Below are 25,960 nucleotides of genomic sequence, written 5' to 3' on the forward strand. Positions count from 1 at the left end.
AACACAGAAGATAATGTAACAACACACATGTCATTAATTCATATATAAATATCACAAAAATCTTAATACTCAATAACAAAAAATACATCCACAACATGAAATATTGCACCTGCTTTATTCTAAATAAAACCCACATGTATAAGCCCATTGAATATGGAACAATGTATCCAACAGTTTGCCGTATACTGATCTTGTATGTGTGTTTATGTTTACAACCTTTCCTTATTAAATCAACATGGTAAGCTAGAATGCGATATTTTAAAAATGGAACTTTCGTGTTTACATGACACGTAAATGAAGAGAAAGTCATTATTCACATGAGTAATGAAACTTGTGCTACCGTTATTTACAAATGATAGACCATGCGTAATTCATATGTAGCTAATGAACGTATTATAAAGTGTATTTATTATAGGTAATGGAACATGTTTTATTCATGATATGGATGATACAACTTGTGATATTATCTATAAATAATAGAACACACTTAATTCATAATAATTATGTCAATGAAATTTACAATGTCATCATCAATATTTACACTGGAACATATTTAGTTATTAATTATTGTAATGTACTGTATAAGCCATGTACGTGTATGTACGTGTATGTGCGTGAAATTCTTATCTGAGGAACTACTCCCACTAAGCATCTGCTTTTCTCTAAGTTCCCCTACAAATTTGATTTTCAAATGTAGATATCCTACACCCTAGACTGACAAGTGTATTCTGCAATTTTAATCAGCATGTAAAGTTCATTCTTATACAAGGAATGTTCATATCATTGTTACTATTGTTTGATACTGTACATGAATATTACAAACACGTAATTTGTGGAAAACTTAAATTACGTGGAAAATTTGCAATAAGTATGTAAAGTTCATTCTTATACAAGGAATGTTCATATCATTCTTACTATTGTTTGATATGTAGATGAATATTACAAACACGTAATTTGTGGAAAACATGAAAATAGATGAAGTTTTCACAGTATGATGTTAGATATTTCGGTCAAGTGGTACTTATACGAAACAAAGGTTTGTGAGAATGTCTCGAGAAGTACGAGAACAGTTCGCGGACTGGTCGAAAATGATCGGACGAACTTCTCTGCTTTCGCTAGACATATCCGAGGCATTTTCCAAATTGTCGGGATCTGTTTAGAGCTTCACGAAAATTTTGAGAACATCACGCACGTCTGGAGTAGATCGAACACATTGCAACGAATCTTTAGATACATTTTCTAGAACAAATCACGAGCAAAGTTAATCACTTCCCGGAATGCCTGTAACGTGCTCAAGAAATTTCGATTGAAAAAAAAATCGACAAAGATAAAAACGACGCCTGCAAACAATTGACGACGTCTCATGACCCGCCCACTGTAGTTTGGCGATCTCTTGCAGCCTAGAATACACAAATGTTGGGCTTTGCCATTTTTACATTCCTATCCTTCGCAAATCTATCGCGTACCCCGTGAAAACACCACCGAAGGTCGACAACGTGTCACATGCACCCGATCTCTACAAACAACTATAGTGTGAGATATAAAATGGCTGCACTGTTGCTGGACATCAGATATCTGAAATCTGTTTTCACCTTACTTGTATTCCTAGTGATCGTGTTCATGGCTGTCTTCACTGGAACTGACAATAATCTTACTCAGCTGCCGTTTAAACGTAAGTTCTCATGCTATGATAATACGTGAACTGTGTATGTGTGTACCCGAGTATAATACGTTTATTTACTTGGAGTGCAGCTACTATGAAAATGACACAACCCGTCCTTGCGAAGACCTGATAAATTCATCAAAAACCATTATCAATGCAATCGTGACATTTCTATCATGTATATCAATGCAATCGTGACATTTCTATCATGTAGTTTGCAAAACTAAAAGCTATCCAATGATAGGTTTTATGTAACAATTTTCTCTTTGTTTCCAATCTTCATGGGAAAATGTATAACAGCCCGCAACCAGAGGAGTGCAGTTTTTGAGAAATCGGCTGCGAAGTATACGCTGTGCATTCAAATGCACAGAGGATACGCAAAAAGTAAATTCGGGGGAAAATGAAGGTTTCCTTTTTTAAGAGATTGAAGAAAATACTTGTACAAAAAAGCACGTTATGTTACGTTGTAAAGACACTTTCTAGAATTTTGAGTTACATTAAATGCAGTACTCTAAATGTAACAATCATGTCACCTTTTTTCTTTTTGGACTTTCTGCAACGATATCTTTAAAAGTGACGAATTGATCAAAATGCAATTTAAGGGTATGAGACTATGACTCATTACGTACATCCTGTGAAAAATTTCGTTCGATTTGCTTCGGTGGTCACTTAGAAATGGAGATCTTTGTTAATCATATCAAAAGTCCCTTCCCTCCGCGTTGGAGACGCGTTGTCCATGAATTGTGTTCGAGCTTTACAAATACCAAGATGTTTATTGTGTTCTCTCACAAAAATCCTTTTTGAAAAAGAGACTGCTTGTTCCCTTTCATTTTCAACCAAAGAAATGAAAGAATGAATGACATAAAAGAGAATGCAGATTTTTTTTTTTTTTTTAGTTTTGAAAGCATTATTAAAGTGTGAAAACAAATGATTAAAGGAAGATATGAAATCATTAACTCATTGAAGATTGCATTGAAGTTTTCCACTTTTGCTTTCTGTTTTCTCCTTTCTTTTTCTTTTTTTCTATCAAGATGATTATTACAGCATTATTTGCATATTCACAAATGTGTATGCTCACATATTGGTTTAATGCTGTGCACAAAATTCGAATTTATTTGCTGGCTTTATGTCAGTTGTGAGCAAAATATTTTTATTCATATGGATGCCAAGAGCATCCAAGTGCTAAACTTGGGAGAATTGGACCCATGACATGCGATTACGAAAATCCAGATTTTTCCATGACTACTGAACCATATTGAATGGAGTTCTCTGCAATTTGTAGGTAACAATTTTATTTTCATACCCTGAAAAAGCAATTAGATTGCTTGTTTTGAAAGTTATCAATGTAAAAAGTCTTGTTGTCTTTTTTTTTTGGGGGGGGGGGGACACATCACTGTTTGCAAAGTTATGTAGGAGTAAAGAAATGTATTGATCGTCGCATTTCCGAATCTTGCAATAATGTTCATATACTGATATTCTCTACGTCAGAAGGTCATCTGGAATATTCAACGATGACAGAGAAAAACATTACTGCTTCACAACAGAAACGATACTCTCTTCATTTCATTTTTTTTAGAACCACTGAAAAACATCACATACGACATCTGGACTCGATTAAACGAGAACGCATCGCTTACAATGAGGTAAATATTGTCGGAAGACATTGTCTTAATTGTTTAAGTTTGTGGCATTATCATGCTACGATGGAGCCGCTGAGCAAGGAGGGTTGAGGCTGACGCTTTGTTAGACAGATAAAAGGACATAGAAAAAAGAAGAGAGAGAGAGGGAAAACTTAGTGTAATTTGCGGAGCATATGAATATAAGATGTTATCTACATCTTACTTTATACCTGTCAAACCAGATAGTTAGATGCGTTAAACTTGTCAGAATAAAGGATTTGAAATAAAAGCGACATATAAGCAAACACAGACAGATTGACGGAAGAGGTTGACTCTGTGAATTCAGTAAGACGCAAGTATTAACCTGAAAGGTGTGCCCGGGCGTATATATATATATATATATATATATATATATCATCTTGAATAACTCTGCCTTTATTCAGATTCCTTTGAAATGGTGACAACACAAAGAGGCAGTGGTGATTCTCTTTGAAACGTTTATACTTCCTCTTAGACTGAAATATAAGACTGAAATCTAAGAGAATATAATATGGTGTGGCTAACGCACTTATTCGGTTTTTGTCTATCTTTTTTATTAATGGTATCTTTATTCAACAAAGGCTGAAAAAGCGGAGGCTGAATTACAAGTGATTTTACAAAAGTGAAAAAATACACATACACAGTATACATAAATATACAAATGTAAAATTACAAAATTACAAAATCTACGTTTCTTTTTCATTTTTTAGAAATCAGCTCATAATAATCTCCTCCATGTTTTAGAGAATGAATAGCAGTCCTCAACCTTTTCTTTATTTTGAATGATCTATTCCTTCCAAACATGCATCATTTTCATCTGAATACAAGCTGTAATGAGAAGAGCATTAAGACTTCTCATTCCCGATTGGACTTCGTTCAGGTTGTACACAATAGCCCATTGAAAATGACAACAAGAATGTCTGAAAGGTCAAATTGACATAATAGTCCATGGGCCAAGACCCGAAAAATGGGTTGTTGGTACCATCTGAGGTGGCACAACCTTTTTGGTGTCATTTTGTTTGTCGGGCATAGATATGCTTATCAAGCTATGATAGCATTTCCAAATGAGTAGCTTAGTCATAATAAATGAATTTTTAACCAATTTGGTCTCGTATTTATATCCCTATACTTCTGAATCGAAACTAAACCGCTATACAAAGAAGAGCACTGCCTTCTGTATGTCCACAGGTGTTCTGTTGTAAACGCGGTGCGCTTAGTCTTTATTCAAGGCAGCGAAGGGAATATCCAAAGAGTTATGATGTCCACAGCTGTCACGCGGTGCGCTTAGTTCTTTATCTAGACCAATGTACCGTTATCATATCTAAAGTTCCTCATAAAAGGGATTATCTATACTGTTTTTATACTACCCTATCAACAAATACATCCGTTTTAAACAAAAATCACTCTGTTCATTTACGATATCATTCATTATAATGTATCGTAGTGTACTGGTACATTGTTTTTGCATTATCTTATATTGTTGGAGGGAAATAACGCGACATTGGCGTGGTATCAGCGTTTTCACCGTAGCGTTTTCACCGGAAAATGATAAATTATTTAAAAATACGGTAAAATTCACTAGGAATTGCTTTTGTTGTTGTTGTTGTTGTTGTTTTTAGATAAAAGGATATACACTGTATCATACGCTTTGGATATTCCCTTCGCTGTCTAGAATAAAGACTAAGCGCTGTGGACATCATAACCTTTGGATATTCCCTTCGCTGCCTTGAGTAAAGAATAAGCGCACCGCGTTTACAACAGAACACCTGTGAACATACCATAGAGCTGCATTTTACAGCTCTGTGGAACATACAGAAGGCAGTGCTCTTCTTTGTATGGCGGTTAGTTTCGATTCAGAAGTATAGGGATATAACAACGAGACCAAATTGGTTAAAAATTCATTTACTATGACTAAGCTACTCATTTGGGAATGCTATCATAGCTTGATAAGCATATCTATGCCCGACAAACAAACTGACACCAAAAAGGTTTTGCCACCTCAGATGGTACCAATATCTGGCCTGGCCCATGGACTATAAGAATTGTACACGCACATGACATAACGACGAACACGATATACATCGCGAGAGACGATTTGACTATTATTTGGACATATCTGGCGAGGAGATCAGATTAGACTGCTGCTCTTGGTCGTCGCGCTTATTATCAACCTTATCGAGCCTCTGTTGAAGTTTCCTCATCTCATGGAATGTGAGCGCACCGACAAGTGGCTTATTTCTCTTTCCTTGCTTTCTATATTGAGCCATATAGGGATTCGTAAACTTTTTGAGTGATGTCTTCAAGCTAGCCTCTTTGACAGCTTTCACGAGGATGGCCATGACAGTCCGTGAAAGATGATTTAGATGCAGCTCATGGTCGTCATTGTCTGACACTTCACTGTCGTATGCGACAATTGATTGCCCATGAACTCGGCAATGTACTCCACAACTCGATCTAGTCGATCTGGATGATTTTGATCAGGGATATCGGCGATTAATTACCGAAGGATATCACTTTTAACCTCAGTCTCGAAAATTTTGGAAAGGCTTGTTTTATAACCGGACTTTTAAATTTTAGATTTTTTGGTTAATTTCCAATTTGGATTCAGGAAACGGCATAGCACGACTCACGCTTTATTGACCAAGAGTGACAATCTAGATGCTTTTAATAAAAAAAAAGTTCTTCCCACACTATCGATGTTTTTCTCGATTTTTCGAAGGCGTTTGATACTTTTGACTATTATATTTGCTTTATAAGTTAAGCCATTATGGCATCCGTGGGAGGGCTTTATAGTGGTTTAAAGGCTACCTTGCAAACAGAAAACTTTTTTTTTTTTACATAAATGGCTGTGAGCCAAGTATGAAGTATATTTCTTGTTGTGTCCCCAGGGTTCTCTTCTTACCCACTTTTATTCATCTTGTACATCAACGATCTCCAAAATTCGTCACAGATTCTTTCCTTTATTTGTTTCGCTTATGATACAAATTTATTTCTGTCGCACCGCGCACAGCAATCCTACAACGCTTACTAGTATGTTGACTAACGAATTGAAATTTGTTCATCCTGGATTTATGCTAACAAGTCATCATTAAAATTCAGTGATGACTTATATCATCAAGTCAGGAATTACAAAGGAAAAACATGTTTTACTATGGGCGATTTCAATGTTAATCTTTTGCATTGTGAAGATAATTCTGTTCATGATTTTCCAGATTTGATGTCCTCTCCTTCTTTCCTCCCATTTATTACTAAACCGACTAGACATACCACTCATTCCTTCACTTTCATTGATGATATATTTTCTAACTGTTTATCACCTTGTGAAACTGGTATTATAATATCTGATATCAGTGATCATTTTCCCATTTATCTAGAATGTTCTGACTCTTTTGGTCGATTTTTCAAATAAGTGTTTGAATAAGAATCATTTTAAAAGTTTAGATATTTTTTTTGTTTAAAGCCAAACTAGCGTCTGCAGATTGGAGTGACGTTTCTAATGAAGATGCAGTGAATAATTCTTTTCATAATTTTTTAGATTTGTTCAATACTTTATATGATGATTCAGTTATTTTGAAGAAAAAGAATGATTATACAAAAGTCCCTAAGCAGCCACGGTTAAAATTTAAGTCCTTGTTGAAATGTGTGAATTTAAGAAAAAAAAAAAGGTTGTTTTATGAGTATAAAAAGAATCCTAGTGATTCTAATAAGAGTTCTTATGTTGAATATAAGAATATTTTGTTAAGTGTTTTACGTTTTAAAAAAAGAGAATGTTTCATCAAGCAATTTGATAAATGTTATAAGAATATTAAAGCAACATGGAGAGTGATTAATAATGTTTTTAATAAGGGGAATTCCCAGATTATTAAGGAAATGAAAATAGGTGATGAAATTGAAAAAAAATAATCAAATTCTAGCTGAGGAATTTAATAATTATTTTGTAAATATAGGTTCTGATTTGGCGAAAGAAATTGATCCCCCTCCAAAGCCATTTCATACTTTTCTCCATAATTCCATTTCTGATTCGTTATTCTTGACCCCCACAAATGACCAGGAAGTTTTGAATATAATAAACAATTAAAAAATAAAGGTAGTTTTGGTTTTGATATTTCGAATAATATATTAAAAGATGTTGCTTTGGAAATAATTCACCCTTTGGTATATATTTTTAATTTGTCAATTGACAGTGATTATATATATAAATATTTTTAAAAAGGGGATCCTTAGATTTTCTCAAATTATAGGCGAATATGTTTACTTAGATCTTTTTCCACAATACTTGAAAAAATCATTTATAAAAGAACAGTTAATTTCATCAAAAAACAAAATATATTTCTTAAAACTCAATTTGGTTTTCGTGAAAAACACTCAACTTCACATGCTATGTTATATTTCATTAAAAAAAAATGCTTCTGCAATGGATAATCATGAACATACTGTGGGTGTGCTTCTGGACCTCTCCAAGGCCTTAGACACGATTGACCACGAAATTCATCTCTTCAACTTGAATCATTATGGTATACGTGGGAAGGCCTTGGAGTGGTTCAAAAGTTATCTGTCTGGTAGGTAGCAATATGTTTATTTCAATAATAATGAGTCGTATTCAAAAAGTATCTCATGCGGTGTTCCTCAAGGATCTTTATTAGGGCCCCTTCTTTTCCTTTGTTATATCAATGACAAAACATATTCTTCTAAACTTTTGACTTTTATTTTATTTGCTAATGATTCGACTGTTTTGTTTTCTCATAAAGACCCCAAAATACTTTTTGAAACTGTTAATAAAGAATTGTGTTTTTTAAACAATTGGATTCAAGCGAACAAATTATCATTGAATATACAAAAAACTCATTACATGTTATTTATTAACTCTTCAGAAACTTTTTCTGGACAAATCGTTTTTAATAAAACACTTACACGTCGTGTACATTCAACAAAAGTTTGGGGGCTTTTTATTGTGGATCATTTGAATTGGAACACTCATCTTATTTATTTGAATTAATTGATTTCAAGAAATGAAGCTTTTATTTATAGATTAAAGCAATTAAGATATTATTGATGTTATATTCAACTATGATTTTGTCATATTTAAATTATGGAATATTAGCGAATATTGATAAGTTATTGTTTGCTCAAAAAAAAATTTAAGATGTATTTATGAATGTAATTTATACACACATACTGATCCGTTTTTCTTAGATGGTAAAATCTTAAAAATAGATGATCTGTGTTTAATGAACTTGGGAATTTTGATGTATAATTTGAATAATTGTGTTTTTCCTGAAGTTTTGGAGTTTCTATTTAAGAAAAATAAAGAAATACATAGATATCCAACACGACAGAGTGATATGTTTCACATACCGCAAACTAGATTACGAATATTACAGAATACTTTTAATTACAATGGCCCCAAATTCTGGAATTCTTCAGATAGTGAAATACGACGAACTCCCGGCTGGTATTCATTCAAACGTAAGCTTAAAGATAAACTTCTTTTGCAATACTCTGGTGATAATATGAATTAATATGATTTAGCAGATAATTTGGAATGATTGATACTGATATAGATTATTCGGCATGATCTTTTCTTCATTATTCTTTCCTCTTGCAGCTGCAGGTACCGTCATTTATACTGTCTCTATGACGATCTAGTTGCTGATTTCTCCTCTTGCTCTTTCTCATTCTCTTCTCCTTGTTACGTGTGTGCGAGTGAGTGCACGCACGCTTGTCCAGGTGTACTTGGGTGCGTGTAGAGTGTGTGTGTGAGTGTAACAGCCTGTGTTGATTATTTTTTTTTTTTCGGGGAACCTACTACTACAAGCATCTGCTTCTTTGTAGGTTCCCTAAACACACAGTTCTATTTATTCGTCATGAATGTACCCTTGAGAATAATTTCAATTGATTTTGGGCTATGTAAATGCTTTTTGTATATATACTGAACATATAACTTATAATTCATGTGTCACTGTACATTGTCATTGATTGATGTTGTAAACACAACACTGTATGATATATGTGGAAACCTAATAAATGAAATGATATGAAAGTATTGTTAAATTTACAAAATGTGGACAATAGTTATAATAACAATGTTTCTAGACTTAATTTGTCTACAGTTATGGTTTATCATAAGAAAAACTGTGATAATTATGTCCTAATATTTAAGGCTTTATTGCGAAATATTTACAGGGTAGGATGTTTTGTGATACAACTGACCTACACATATGCATCAAATGTGATACTTGAACATTCTTTAAATCACTGCTCCCAATGATAAACTGTACCTTTAAGCGGAGTGGTTTTTCAAATATCGTTGATATGACACGTCTAAGAAAGCTTGTTATTAACACAAACACCTAAAATCTTCATGGAAGAAACTTCCTCTAACCCATAGGCGCGCAAAGCAATGTTGCCTGGAAGTCTAAAAAATTGCTGAAAAGCATTGATTTTGGTCTCCAATGCCTTTTTTTTGCCAAATCCTTAATTCCTTATCTACTGTTCTTATCAAGATAGTAGGATCATAATAGAAAAATTTGGAGTTATCCGCAAATAATTATAAATGGGAGTTTGTCTGAGGACTGCAAAAATCATTGATATTGATCATGAATAGCAATGGGCCGAGCAAACGTCCTCTTGAAACACCGCAGTTATTGTCATTGGGAATCAAAGCCGCCGACGTGTTAATATTGGGATCTGATATAGATAGTAATGGTAAGTATTAAACTCGAGAACCCCTGCAAGGCTTTTCCACGTTTGCCGTAATGGGATGATTTGGAGAGATCAAAATGTATTGTGGTGAATCATGGCAAATCCTTGGAGTCCATGGATATGCCTATTATTTGTGAACATGTATCGAGTGCATGTGTATAACTTTCTCAACAAAGGTAGCGCGTGCGTTGTGTTGTGATTTTCTCTTAATCCAAATCGGAAATTTGAAAATATATCGCTAAAAAAATGAGAATCGCAGTTCGGGTATGTATTATTGATCAGAAACATTGCCAAAAATTTTATCCGTCAGAGTAGCTGATCGGTCGACAGCACGGGTAGGCTTGAAAATTAGCGGGAAAAAAATAAAGAGGCATTGTAGTGTTTCTACTAATTCTTGTAAGGTATGTTAAGAATCACATTTCAAATTAAACGTATCCATTTATAATACATCTTTAGATGATAGGGTTTTGCACTACTGAAATTATGTATACTCCTAAAACTAATTTGAATTCGATCGAGGGCGTCTGTAAATCAAATCCAATTATTTCATTTTGGATTTACCATTTCAACAAAAAAGAGTTTGAATACATCAGTCATGACATTCAGCTCATCGTGAAGACATTTCTGTTTCTGTACATTAACTCAAAGCTGGGTGCACACAGAAAAATAAGTGACTAATATAGGATTTTACCATGTTTCTACGGATTTCTCATGTCAAACGCAACATTGACTACGTACGTTCAGGTGGGCTAACAGAAAAGTTTCATCGATACTATTCATTCAAGTTGCCGCATGATGGGCTCGTCACATGATCATTTCGAGTCAAGATTGTATTCAAAACCTTTTGCCGCGATATCATATCTTTCAATGTAATGTTATATCATTCATAGGGACTTAAGATTTTGCTTGCCTCATCGGATTCAGAAGAGTGTCTGACTGTATTATCAAACAAGAGACCCGCGGGTCTAGCGCTCACCTGAGTATCGCAAGTTCGCCTTTCACGCAGTCACTAATCTAAATTATTCACAGCTCTACCGAAATTTGACGAGGCATTCTCAAGTGGAAGATGAAAATGTACAATAAGGGCCCAATTTTTTCAAGATTCCTTAATTTGGGGGAATTGGGGCCCCCTGGGGCCCTCTGGGTGGGGCATGGTGCCCAGTTTGATAAATTGAGATCCTGACCACCTAGGGATGCTACCTGCCAAGTTTGACAAAAATCCATCATGAGGTTTTCAGGAAGAAGATGAAAATGTACAATTCAGGCCCCCATTTGGACCCTTCCAACCACCCCCCCCCCCTACCCCCAAGAGGGGCACCCCTGGATCTCCTATGAACAAACTTGAAACTACAGTCATTAATGTACTCACTCATAGTATTATCTCAGCTCTATAACTTCTGATTCTAGAGAAGATTTTTAAAGATTCCTTCATTTGGGGGGTTTGGGCCCCCTGGGGGCCCCCTGGGCGGGGCATGGTGCCCATTTTAACAAATTGAGATCCTAACCCCCTAGGGATGCTACCTGCCAAGTTTGGTGAAAATGGGTCATGGGGTTCTCAAGAAGAAGATAAAAATGTACAATTTAGGCCCCATTAGGACCCCTCCTCACCCCCCCCCCCCCCCCTGGGTCCCAAAGGGGGCACCCCTGATTCTGCCATGAACAAACTTGAAACTACAGTCATCAATGTGCTAACTCATAGTATTAACCTCGCTCTATCACTTCTGGTTCTAGAGAAGAAGATTTTTGCGGATTCCTTAATTTTGGGGGGTTTGGGCCCCCTGGGGGCCCCCTGGGTGGGTCATGGTGCCCATTTTAACAAATGGAGTTCCTAACCCCCTAGGGATGCTACCTGCCAAGTTTGGTGAAAATGGGTCATGGAGTTCTCAAGAAGAAGATGAAAATGTACAATTTAGGCCCCATTAGAACCCTTCCCCACCCCCCTCCCCTGGGTCCCAAGGGGGGCACCCCTGATTCTGCCATGAACAAACTTGAAACTACAGTCATCAATGTACTAACTCATAGTATTAACTTAGCTCTATCACTTCTGGTTCTAGAGAAGAAGATTTTTACAGATTCCTTAATTTTGGGGGGTTTGGGCCCCCCTGGGGGCCCCCTGGGTGGGGCATGGTGCCCATTTTAACAAATTGAGTTCCTAACCCCCTAGGGATGCTACCTGCCAAGTTTGATGAAAATCGGTCATGGGGTTTTCAAGAAGAAGATGAAAATGTAAAAAGTTTACGCACGACGCACGACGGACGACGGACGACGGACGACGGACGACGGACGACGGACGACGGACGACGCACGACGCACGACGCACGACGGACGCCGGACGAAGGGCGATCGCAATAGCTCACTTGAGCCTTTGGCTCAGGTGAGCTAAAAATGCATCACTATTCAAAGAGTTAAAAGCAAATATCACATTAGCCGTGGCCGGATTGATATTAACAAACACGGGAGTAGGATGTACTTCCCGCGAACAGGGGACAGCAGGAATGTGGGAACGTGTCGACCTTGAAGAGGGGAAAACGAAATGCGCATTGCACGCAAACGTGAAATAGACACCAAACACGGGAGCTATAATTTTATGCACGCAGGTGAGTCGGAATCAAAGACGATACGGTTTGTGCACAGGGCCATGACCATCGTCTGCGCTGAAAGCAATGCAAAACATGATAATATACGTGTGGTAACAGCGTGAAAAATCAAACAGACTGCATTTGGGTGAGCTCCCTGATTTCCATCAACATTATAAAGTACCAAGATATAGCAATAGGCATGCAAGTTCAAATCAACCAAGTCATGGTATAAATAGGGTTACGGTCAGAAATGGGAGAGAAAAAATGCATTCAGACGGAGAAAAAAGAAGGTGAAGTTAAGTTGAAATCGAAGTTTTATTTTTCCCTCTCTCTTTCCCTCTCTTTAAGTGTATTCTATCGTACATAAAATTTCAAGTGGGAGCCCAGCCGTAGAGAGACAATTGGCCTCTGCTGGCTCTTCCAATTTCTCTCTAAGAAGTTTCTTTGCTAACTTTTTTTTTCTCACTCTAACACATCATTGTGTTGGTTTTTTTGTGCATGTATACTGTTATCTAATGTAATGTTATCATTGTCACTTTGTTCTTTGCTTTATAATGGTAATTTGGAAATAAACGACTTTTTAAAATGATTTTCATGAGCTAGTCAACATGCTACACACGATTGAATGGGATATAGATGCTTGCTTAATTCGATTTTAATATGCGTGTTGTACAATCTTACGGTGAAAAGATAAACAACTACTTACATCAGTTTGACACAAGTAAGCGTGTAGTGGAACATAATTATGTTGAGATATTGATATTGAGATATTGATATTGAGATATCATTAAATAAGCCTATGTTAGTATTATTCAGGATATATCGATGTATGGATGGTCCATCGGTTAGATATATCAATGCACTGAAAATATCAAACACTATCAGAGAAAGAAACAAGAAAAACGAAATCTCATGAAGTTTACATTCACAATGAGCGTTCTACTGGTTGATGACTATTATTATTGTCCCTTCCCAAATTTCAGAAAATGGATATAGAAGTTAATACTCCAACCCCATACTCACCATAACAACTCTTGATATTGAAATTAAAGTTTCGTATACTGTTTCAAGATTCAGAAGAAGTATGGACAAGGTAAATAGGAAACTTGTAAGTCCATCCAATTCGTTTGAAAAAAAGGATGTGGCGGAATATCCTCTATTTACATCAAGTTTGACAGCAGTGTAAGGATGAGGTTAGTTAATGAAGCAACAATTTCACCTTATTTTGTAGAATTAATAAACGAATGATTGATGCACATGCAAGATCTGCTGCTCATTCGAATGTATTGAGGAGTAACAAGGAGATTCAGATTCAGTGACTACTGATTGAGCACCTATGAAATAGAGCACACAATGAATGTCTGTCATACTGAGGTTCATAACTAAACTACTGAATGTCGAGGCGGTAGTAATGAAATAATTAGCCTCTCCCTTTTCCCTCCGAGCGCAATAGCGCTCGGTTGGCATGGTTCAGTTCATTTCTCTCGCTCTCATTTGCTCGCCCACAAACAGCAAGATGGCTTTAATTGTCAATGGCTTGGGGAAAGAATAGTACTGAAAATTTTAAGATTGACATTACAAAGTTGAACATGGCGCCCACAAGGGAATGGGCAAGACGCGGAGCGCAAAATCCATGATTCCTCATTCATTCGGCAACCTCTCCACTATGTTTTGATGATGAACAAAAGAATGCTATATTTTATCCGGGCCCACGGACGTGACGGACGAGGACAAAGCCGGAGAACGTGATGGAATTCAGCACGCATATACATGTATAATGTTGTTGTCACGTTGGGCGCACAAGGCACTAATTGCCATGAAAAACCTCTCCAATAGAGGTATGCATTTATATATAAATCAGAATAGTCGGTTTTTTGAAACAGGTCCTTTAAGCACCATATCTATTTGCGTGGGATTGACCCTGAAAAGGTAGCAGCCCGACATTTACTGTACGTTCATATGGCTCAGTAATGTCATCCCGTAGATGATATCGGGATATAAATACATCAAATTTAAATGATAAAGTATAGGTCAATAGGGCTATGTTTTGAACCTATGTATAGCGCGATACGCAGTTACTATCGATAAAATGCAATTCGAAATATCCCTTTACAAAAATTTACTCAGTCATTATAGAGAAAGCTTAGAAGTGTATACACATGAGGCTATTATTGACTTTTTACTAAAGAATTCAAGAATGCGCCGGACGTTTTCTTAGTGATAAGTACTACCGTTTGGAGAATTACACTTTTGCTGGAATGTAACAAAGAAGAAAGTCTGGCGATGCTATTACTTGTTACAATGTATGTGTGCTAAGAAAAATGTTACCGAGATAAACTCATCAATCCCATTAAACTACTCAAATGATGATAATCAATTGCTATTTATGGTGATAGAACAATGATAATGATAATAATACAAAGGGTAGCAAATTAAAAGTAATTACCCGTTCACCAAGTAGCAAAACTCGATCGTCGATTTATCCATATTATTTGCTCATAACAATGAATGTGTTGAACTATCGGACAATCAAGTACAATCTTTATGGCACATAAAGTTTAAAAGAAAGGCAATGGTGTATACATTACATGATTGGATGAAGGGTGGGCTGTTCCGTTCATTCTGTTAGTTATATGCCGTTTTTACTCCAATAATCACAATATTTCCTTTTTTTATATAAAACATGTGGGATGGATATGAAATGTCTCCGCTGACAAATGGCAAAACAAACCCTTCGGAAGTCAATAGCCGTTGGCGGCAGTTGTTGGCATTAATGATGGGCAGGGTCCAAGGGCGTTGGCTACTAGGACTAGTATCGGTTTCTCGCGATGAAGACCTGCAGATCAACTTTTGAAAGGAAATGTTTACAGCACTTATCTCATATATATATATATATATATATATATATATATATATATATATGTATAATATTCTTCAAAATTGGATGCTACAATGTACTATCTCTTAACTCTTTCTATGCCGCGTTCGCCCACCGGACTCCTGTCGACGGCTTTCCAAGTTCGCATATTCTACTCAAACGCACAAACTTGCCGAAACAGATCGATAAATCGCAAAATGGAATAGTAAAGTGAATGCATTTCTTGCGATTCCATTCCGATCATATTTTGCTGAATCTTTTAATGTGACTGACTATTAAGCACTGTTCCCTTGTACTAGATTTAAGAGTAAATAAAAAGTTTCTGCCAGTGTTTTGTATGTAAACGCCATGCCTCTATAGCTACTGGTCATTTGAATGAAAAACAACCATAGATTTGTCACACAACAATATTTACATCAAAACAAAGCTTGGCATTTTCTCTACAACTTTGCTCATTACGTGTCCAGTTTAACAAACATCTATAAAAAGATACAAAGATTTGAAAAAACAGAATGTTTTCCCAAATCATGACTATGTTGCTGTCTCAGAATAATGTGGCACAGCATACCTTGGTAAAATTAAGCACTTGAATAGACCCTAAACTTCAAAGCCTCGTTTCTTATCAAACACTTGATTAATCGAAACGTGGCAGACTCATATGGCATAATCCACCAATCACCTTATGATATCACTGGTAAAAATCCATTCATTCGGTTGTATTTCTTGCCTGCATGGCCGCTGAAAATGAAAATGAAATAAAATTAGCACAAGCCAGAGTAATAGAATGTGTAAAGCGATAGTCAGTGACATTAACTGCAACAATGGCGTGCAATGTCATGCCATGTCGCTTAGCTCTCAACAGAACAATTATAATCAAATTCAGTTGAAAACATCACCTAATAATTGTCAAAGTAATCAACACTGCAGCGAGGGGCTGATATCAACAATATTGCTCATTTCAAGAAAAACTGTGAGGCTGTTTGATTCCAATTAAAGATTTCGTGTTTAAACTTGCAAGAGGAGAGAAGGGTAAAATCTTTTATTTCCAGGTATTGAAGGTTTAACAAAAACATTCTAATAACTAGGTTTGAAAAGGATAATTCATTTTTACTTGTTTTTAAAAAGTAAAGATCCATTTCAACTTTTACTTGTTTCTCACCTTTTTCATATCAAGTAACTTTGTAATTCCTTCACTTCAAGATGCCAAAGACTATGTAAGATATAAAGGAGATGACTTCCACCTTGGAAGATACTCGTTTGATTTTCATTTGATTTGATTTGATTTGATTTGATATGATTTGACTATGTTTAAAAAGAGGTAACACATTTGTGACCCTGCACCTCAAAACAAACAAAAAGTCGCCAGACATGAATTTTTAGTTAAGACCATATTCTGAAAGAGCAGACTTTAAGCTTTAAAATGATGTATAACTCAAATCAAATGGACTCTCCTAACTTATCTAAATATTGGAAAGAAAGCACAAACCCAGGAAAAGTGTGAACTGAGAAAAGAGGCTCTGAAGTACAATGTCTATTCAAGCGCTTAATCTTTACAAAACCGTGCTGGATGTGCGATGAATGGGAGAAAAAATTAGGAAGTAAACCACCAGAGTAACAACAATGAAGGGATTATAAGATTAAATTGAAATTGAGCATGCCTCATTAACACATTCTGTCCATAATCAATGCCAACTTTCAAAGCAGTAGCATATCCTTTCAAAAGTTATTAGAGTTGAAAGTGAAGAGTGTGGACAAGGTTTTTCAGAAAAGAAAAAGGGATTCTAAAGACACACCTATAATCACACTATTCTAACAAAAATGTTCGAGATAAACTGCTAAAAAAAACACACTTTCCTGTCCGTTTTATGATACCAAATATTTTTTTTCATTTTTTTTCTTTCAGAAAATATGAAAAATTCAAGTTCGGCTAGGTTGACCCATTTCACTTATTTTCAGTCCTCACGCAAAATCAGTGTGTGCGACTTTATGTTCGTTTTGAGGTGCACGGTCACATTTAAATCATCACGTTGATTTATCTCTTGCTCATTGAATACAGACATCAAGTATCCCGAGCACGATTGTCTAGGCAGTCCGTTGTTCAAATTTTCCGACACGACATCCCGTTCGCAGAGATGCGACCGTCAGGTACTCAAGCGCGTATCCGGAAATATAACCAAACAGTAAGTGTGCCGGAAGTACAGTCCTGCTCTGTCGTCGGGAATGCTGGGGTGCTTCTGGGAAGCGCGTGTGGTGACGTCATTGACAGGGCGGATATCATTGTGCGTATGAATCTTGCCTACTTCGGTGGTGTCTACGCACGTGATGTGGGTTCAAAGGTTAACTTGATGACCTTTAACTCCGAACAATCCCGCGAACTTGCTGCATGTGTTAAAATGAATCATAACGTAACTGCCCAAAACTTCACTCCTGATTGTGAAAGACTCTTCCATAGAATTGCCCATCTAAATGGAAGCGTCCTGTGGTACATTAAACTGTTAACCAAGTCAAAAATCATGAATATCCGAGAGTCACTGTCGTTTCTTCGAGAATCCCTCAACATTCATCTGACATTTGCCTACAGCCCCAGAATAGCTGTGTTTCCCGCGAAAAGGTATGTATCTCATCTGTTTTCCATAAGAGGATTGGTTCAGTGACAACACCACGCATGCTAAACGGCGAACAAGAACTTGTGGGTCCATGTATTTTGCCCCAAAGGCCCAATGACACCTTTCCGGGTAAGCTACGCGGGCTTTATGCGAGGAGGGATTTTCCAGCACGCAGGAAAATTTTCTACGGGCGGACAAGGATATTGGCGTATTCCGTATTTGTGTCTTACCTGCTAGACGCACGCTACTTACCTGCTACTTGCGTGTATTCCGTGTGACCTGCGTGAGAGCTTCGAAACCAATCCGTTTTAAGTTATGAACGGCCTAGGGGCTGCGAAGTACCTGCGTTACAGCTGCGAAGTACCCTCGTATGGGTTGCCTGCGAGGTGCTGCCGCTAATTAAGGGCCTCCTACTGGCGTTCTTCGTGTACCTCTGCGGGCAAACCCCCGCAACTCACCTGGAACGAGTTTTGAGCATACTCAAGGCCTTGTCACACCGTGTCTGGGAAAGCATTAAAGGCCGTGTCACACCAGCCTTGCGTGCGACTTGCAAAGAACAATTTTGACTACCCGGAGGTCCCCGTAGATGATCCGCACATGACAGTACCTAGCATGTATCTCAAAAGTAGTCGCCAGGAGGTGCGCACGCATATTTCTTTACCCGCAACCGTGTTTAGGCCCTGTCACACCTTTCCGGGCAAGCTACTCGGGCTTGTTACGTGTAGGGATTTTCTAGCATACCGGACATTCCTGAGGGCGGAAAAGGATTTGTGCGAGTGAGCGCATGTGTCTTACTTGCTGGACGCGTTATACTTGCGAGTATACTGTGTGACCTTTGAACCAGTCGTGTGGGGGCTGACAACTCAGTGAAGGAATTCCTCTAATGGAATGGCTGAAATCTCACAGAATTTCATAATCTTGGCTGCATACGGGACTGCGAAGTACCTGCGTGGGAATTGCCTGGGAAGTACTGCCGCTAAGGGTCTCCTACTGGCGTTCTGCGTGGACCTCTACGGGTCATGCTCAAAAACTTGGTGCGGTTAAATCGGACTTACGTGAGCACCTCCGGGCAACTACGCGCTAGATACTGTCAGGTGCGGACCGACTGCGGAGAGCTCCGGGGAGTAAATTTGTTTCCCCGCAAGTCAACCCGCAGAAGTTCCCCCGTACGGTATGACAAGGCATGAATGAAAATTGCAAACATTCTTGTCCGGACCTCCCAGCAGTTGGCCCGCACCTGACAAAACATAGCGCGTATCTCGCACGCAGTTGCCCTGAGGTGCGCACGCAAGTCCGATTTACCCGCAGCTAAGTTTTGAGCAGAACACCTGTAGGAGGCCCGTACCTGCCGCAAGTCATAGGCAGTCGACGGCGCTTGAAGTACGGAAGTTGCCTGTAGATATATGTTTTGCGCCGGAAGCGCGTGTCTTCTGCATGACATTCTGTGGGACATCTACACTCATCATCGACACTAAGTGAACAAAGCCCACGAATTTGACATCAAGTGAAGTAGGCCCACGAGTTATACTGCCCATGAGTTCGATACTGGGCAAATAAAGCCCATGAGTTCGACACTACGCAAAAAATGCTCACGAGACCGGCACTGAGCAAACAAAGCCAAGCGTGGACTTGCTTTGCGTAGTGTCGGTCTCGTGGGTCTGGGTCTTATTTGACACAGTTCATAAGGACTCACCCCAAGTAAAATGCAAATATCACATCTGCCATATCAATTTCCTTCAGAGGAATTCCTTCACCGAGTTGTCAGCCCTCACTCGCCACTCATGCGCCTACAAGCAGGTCAAACGAAATGAACGTAAGTAGAATGTAAGTAGCAGCAGGTAAGATCGGCGCATGCGAAACTCGCCCAAATCATTGTCCGCCTGCAAAAATTGTCCTGTGTGTTCGAAAATCCCCACGTATCTTGCCCGGAAAGACGTGACAGGGCCAAAACTTGGTTGCGGGTAAAGAGGACTTGCGTGTCCAACTCAGGGTAACTACGGGTGAGATAAGTGCCAAGTACTGTCACGTGCGGAACATCTGCGGGGACCTCCGGGCAGCAAAAATTGTTCTTCTGAAAGGTGTCTGAAAGGCGTGACACGGAATTTAAAATATCACTAAAGGCTGTGTCACACCTTTCCGAGCAAGCCTTGCGAGCAACTTTCGAAGAACATTTTTTACTACCCGGAGGTCCCCGCACATGACACTACCTAGCACGTATCTCACCCGTAGTCGCCCGGAGGTGCGCACGCAAATCTTTTTACCCGCAACCATATTTAGGCCCTGTCACACCTTTCCGGGCAAGCTACGCGGGCTTGTTGCGTGTAGGGATTTTCCAGCATACCGGACTTTGGCGAGTCAGTGCATGTGCCAGGCGCGTGGGGGCGGACAACTCAGTGAAGGAAACCCTCTGAAGGAATGGCAGAAGTTCCACAGAATGTCATTTTCTTGGCTGCATACGGGGAATGCGAAGTACCTGCCTGGGAGTTGCCTGCGAGATGCTGCCGCTAAAATTGGGTGCTGTTAAATCGGACTTGCGTGCGCACTTCCGGGCGAGATATGCGCTAGGTACTGTCAGGTGCGGACCAACTACGGAGAGCTCCGGGTAGCAAATTTGTTTCCCGCAAGTCAAGTCGCAAAACTTCCCCAGATACGGTATGCCAAGACCTTGAGCATGTTCAAAACTTGTTCCGAGTGAGTCGTGGGGGTTCGCTCGCAGAGGTACACGCAGCACACCAGTAGGAGACCCGTACCGGCAGCACCTCGCAGGCAACTCCAACGCAGGTTCTTCTCGGTACCCGTAAGTTGCTCGTAACAGAAAACGGACCGGTTTCAAAGCTATCACGCAGGTCACACGGAAGACATGCAAGTAGAAGGTAAGTAGCACGCGTGTAGTAGGTAAGAAACAAGTGCGAAACTCGCAAAAACCAGCTGAAAATTCTTCTGCGTATGGGAAAATCCCTCCTCGTAACAAGACATCGGATTCATCGGAATAGTATTTTGTAGAATTATATACATCAATGAAACTTTCCTCAGCGGCCACCTGTGTTGCGACAAGGATTGTCGCCCCCGGCTCGGGGGCGACAATCTTTGACGGAGTTGGCATCAAAGATTGTCGCCCCGTCAAAGATTGTCGTCTGGCGACAATCTTTGATAAGGGCTGGCAGCAAAGATTGTCGCCCGCCCTCGAAGCACATTTTGCTGGGTAATATCGTTCTTGACATAGTCATTGAAATACCAACACATAACCTACATGGCTACATCCATGCAAACATGCCATGTAAAAAGTCATGGTGAGGTTTCAAGGAAGAATGTGTTTATTATGTCAGCGTATGTGTTTTGGCTGCGCGTGGAGAGGGATAAGTTGTTGCTGGCATAAACGTTATATTGATTTTATCATCAGCTTTGAGTTTGATGAGTTTGTTTGACGGATTTGTATATGCCATTCGGAGTGGTGCTTGCGTGCGGGCGGATGCTGCTTTTTTGCATACGGTCCATTATGTCTTATGTATCAACATTGGGAAGTCGTTTCATCAGGAAGGAAGGTGGTATCGGTTCGGGTGTGTGTGTGGGGGGGGGGGGGTTACATTTCGTTATTGCGAAGGTTCGTTATTCAAAAGGCTCTTTAGTTCGAAGGTTTGTTATTCCGAATTTCATTTTCGGATCAACGAATCTTCGGAATAACGCCACAAATCTTCGGATTAACGAACCCTTTTTCTTTTTCGGATTAACGAACCTCTAGGTATAGGGAACTGTGTGTTTGGGATAAATGAACCGTCGAAAAATGAACCTTCGGAATAACGAACCTTTGAAATATTGAACGAACAGCACCCGTGTGTGTGTATGTGTGTGGGTTTGTGTATGTATGTGGGTTGGTGAATGTGGGTGTGGGATGATTTAGGTTTTGGTTAATCGGGGGTTGGTGGGTTGGGGATTGGATTGAAGAAGGATAGTTATAATGGTATGACAGATTTTGCTAGGATTTAATATTTAGGATATATGTAGATTTGTTTCGGTTGGGGGGAGTTGATCGGGTTTTTTTAATGACTGATTTCATTCTAGATTTGTACAATGTATTTGTGTGTGTGTTTTTTGTATGTACTTGTATATGCCTCTGTAAGTAAGAAGGTGTTACATGATCCAAACCAATATATTCAAGGGATATAGGTTTGGTACATGTCAAAACTTTCTCGTGAAGAAATTGTTAGTAGGGTTGATTTATTATCGAGTTATCTATGTTGAAGTGAGATTATTTGTAGTATAAATTGACAAACGGATTTGTTTGTGTTTTGAATCGCATTTGTAAGGTTTTTGTTCATGTGACACACAGAATGGGTTGATTTATGAATGATTTGAATGAAATCAATTAATATCAAGGAAAAAACAAAAAAAAAGTGTTGAGGTGGTTTATTTGCATTATGAGGATTTGTTTGAGTGTTTGTTGGTGTTTGTTTACAATACGTATGTATTGGCGGTGTGCATTTAGGGAGGGTACCTCCCTCGTATGCCTTTTCTCTTGGTCTCTCTCTCCTAGCCCGCCTCACCGCTGAAATTGACACACCCATACTATTTTGAAATCAAAGCTGCTGTGAACGCTATAGATACAATGTGCGTGCTCATACACGTTGAAGGCATTTTCATTGCCACAGTAGTGCCTGCTGCTCAAAAAAGTTTGTTCGCACAAACATCAAAACACAAACACAAACAGACACATGTACGCATACAGGCACATGTATACACACAGACAAACAAACCACTACATATACAAGCACCACACATGAACAGTTTCTACATTATTGTATTATTATACTCAAAACACACACACACACACACACACAAACACACACACACACACGCACAGCTATACGCAAACGCATACACAAGTCACTTATTGTACGCACCTACAAATCATACACAGCACATACCATGCAGCCCCAACACACACACACACACACACACACACACACACACACACACACCCATACATACGCATAACTTACCAGTCATACCCATCCCACCAAAGCATAACACCGGAGCAACCACCCCTAGCCGGCCGGGGGCGACAATCTTTGACGGGCAATTTTTGTCGCAACATTTTTTTTGCTATCATAAATTGTCGCCATCGAGGCCAAAAATTGGGGACTGCACAAGCGTCAAAGATTGTCGCCAGACGACAATCTTTGACGCGGCGACAATCTTTGACGCCAACTTCGTCAAAGATTGTCGCCCCGAGCCGGGGGCGACAATCCTTGACGGGGGCGACAACCCTTGTCGCAACACACCTGTCTATAAAGGCTAACTGCTGTATACGGCCCATAGAACAATTTCCCTCGAAAGAAAAGCCATGATAAAGACCCTGTATATTGCGGCCGGCTGTCTATAACGGCCACCTTCTAGCCGTCTCCTTTGAGTGGCCGCATCAGATAGTTGTGACTGTATATACACATAGTAAATATACACATAGTGTATTAAACAATAATATTTGGACACCTTCAATAACGATGAATATTGAAAATGAATCACAGTGTATTGGGAAGTAAGTGCAAGACTCTCTCTGAATTGTATACTAAAAAACAATCGTTTTTTTTTCTTTTGGCAAAACAATACTGTGAAATATTGCAGCTGATTGACAAATTACACTTCATCGACGTATTAAAGTGCTCACCGTTCCATCGATATTTGGAGTAATATCTATCATAAAAATCATTGGCATACGTACTCGCTGGTGGGATTCGAAACCAAGACTTCCTGATCGGTAAGACGGGAGCCATATCCACACAATTACCAGGCTCATGGCCGATAGCCAGTGATGTTACTGATCCCTTCTAGCAGCGGGTACTTCATATTTATATAACCTAATTATTCTTGCGTCGAGTTCATCTTTTTTTTTTTCTGTCGTACCTGTATATCAACAGATTGGTTCTTGCCTATTGTTGAAAGTGGCAATCTGGTGACAAATCTACATGTTCTCCTTTTCTTATCACCAGGGCATTTGGTATTAAACGGCCATCTTCTGGTCTGGCTATGTACGCAGCAACGACACAGTTCTGTTCACGAATCACACTGTTCGGATTTTACCCTTTTAACGTCGATCCGACCAACCGAACATTGCAACACCACTATTACGATCCAGAGATAATGGATTATGTGAAAAATAGGCACGCAATGCCCGAAGAATACAAAAGACTGCTCCAACTTCAAGACGCAGGCGCTGTCCGCATTGTGAATGATTGCGCGGGGAGATGGGATCACCGCGTTTTAAGACCATGGACATGAAAGCCAGCATAATTGTTGTTTATAGTGTATACTATAGTCTTCTATTTGATGTTGATTTGGTGTTAAGGGTCAATAGTTCACCTCCCCGCTTTGACAGGAAGAATCTCCGGACGGACCCTTCCGGAAGTTATGGGTTTTGTTGCTCAGTTTTTTCAAGAGCCATAAGTGTAGGAGCCAGGGGGAAGGGGGCTCCAGATTCATCGTGAACTTCGTCAAAAACGTCACGAGAGTGTGAATGTACGATACCCGGTTCGATCATGGAAAGAAAGACTCAGGAGATGCACATATCTCCATCAACAAAGACCTCACGAAATCTAGAGCTCACTGCTTTGAAGGGCAAGGAAACGACATAGGTACATTTCGCACAAATCCGGGACATAAAACGGCAAAGTTTGTGTAAAAAGTGCGACTGGCGAGTAATTCACGATTGCCTAAGGGACTTCGATATCAAGAAGATCAACGGAAAAACTACCCGAACTTGCGTTAAGTTTTTGACGATTTTTACTTTTCTTCCTCAAAGAAATGTCATGGAAATAGAGATTTTGTCAGTATGGCAAAATCACTTGTATTTGTAGTCGGTCAAAATTCCAAACATTTAGGAATCAATTTCCAACAAAGTCTTACACGGACTCATCACATAAATTTACGTTGGATTCGCTCATTATACTGACGAAGAAAATGTCGAAACAATGAAGTTATGTACAACTTGATATCACCTGATATTGATTACATAATTATTGTATCATATAATACTTACACTGTGTTGCTGACTTAAAATATTTTCAAGCGGGAATTCGCGAACGCAATATTCAATGTATGCTTTTCTCTTTAAAGACGGTATTTACTTGTATTGTGTATTTTATCTTATTCTGTACCTCGCTTTACCAGAGAAAGTATACTGTTAGCTTTAGATAAGTAGTGTGCAGTATTAATGCTATAATTTTCGCGTTTGGTGTGCAGCTTTGTACCAGGTGTTACAAAAAAAAAATCCCACTTTTAGTCCTTAATAGTTCAAAAACTATATATCAGATAACACTGTCGTTGATATGAGTAATAGCTGAATAGTGTACAATTTAGTTGGAGGTGATTTGAATATGAGAGCATGAATCAGTTTCGTTAAATCCATAATTAATTCTGAAGTTAAGTTCCAAATTTTGGTCAAATTTGAACCCTCTGTATGAAATTGAACTTTACACAAGAACCAATGATGTGTGTGTGTGAGTATGTGCTTAAAATGACCCTGAACATTAGACATGAATACCACAAATACCACCTTTCCAGAGCTCTGCTGACCAGGGTTTTGGACTCTTGTTCCAAGGCACATGAATGTTTATTAATAATTCATGATGGATTGACCTGGGCACTCCTAGTCTGAATTCATGGTAATGGGTAAAATGCATGCACACAAAAAAGATATGCACATGTTGCCATGTGCTCGCATACACTACATTTCAGGATGAATAAAGACTAGCTATGATAGTGGAATTTCTCATGAATATGTTATAGATCACTCCAAACCTGGCCATTGTTCGGGGCCATTGTCAGGATGTTAATCACACACTCCCATACTCATCAATTGACCTCTGTGCAAAATCAAAATT

At 38.8% G+C, this 25,960-nt stretch overlaps 1 protein-coding gene across 1 annotated transcript; it reads left to right on the forward strand.

Annotated features, from left to right (window-relative positions):
- The first annotated feature begins 1,306 nt into the window (after nucleotides 1-1,306).
- Nucleotides 1,307-25,096, forward strand: LOC139735268 (alpha-2,8-sialyltransferase 8B-like). Its single transcript, XM_071646023.1, has 4 exons — nucleotides 1,307-1,672; nucleotides 3,240-3,306; nucleotides 17,537-18,091; nucleotides 24,071-25,096. Exons 1-4 carry the CDS (start codon nucleotides 1,504-1,506, stop codon nucleotides 24,357-24,359), a joined length of 1,080 nt encoding a protein of 359 aa, XP_071502124.1. The 5' UTR covers nucleotides 1,307-1,503; the 3' UTR covers nucleotides 24,360-25,096.
- Nucleotides 25,097-25,960: the final 864 nt, after the last annotated feature.

This window comes from Diadema antillarum, unplaced genomic scaffold (assembly GCF_040938485.1).
Source record: "Diadema antillarum isolate AM-2024a unplaced genomic scaffold, OU_Dant_1.0 seq00000569_RagTag, whole genome shotgun sequence".
Taxonomy (NCBI): domain Eukaryota; kingdom Metazoa; phylum Echinodermata; class Echinoidea; order Diadematoida; family Diadematidae; genus Diadema; species Diadema antillarum.

Bases quoted from the DNA above. Each gene is read 5' to 3' on its own strand.
- LOC139735268 (XM_071646023.1), top strand. From the start codon at position 1,504: ATGCACCCGATCTCTACAAACAACTATAGTGTGAGATATAAAATGGCT. The intron at 1,673-3,239 runs GTAAGTTCTCAT...CATTTTTTTTAG, and splicing joins TACTCAGCTGCCGTTTAAAC to AACCACTGAAAAACATCACA. The intron at 3,307-17,536 runs GTAAATATTGTC...CATTGAATACAG, and splicing joins AACGCATCGCTTACAATGAG to ACATCAAGTATCCCGAGCAC.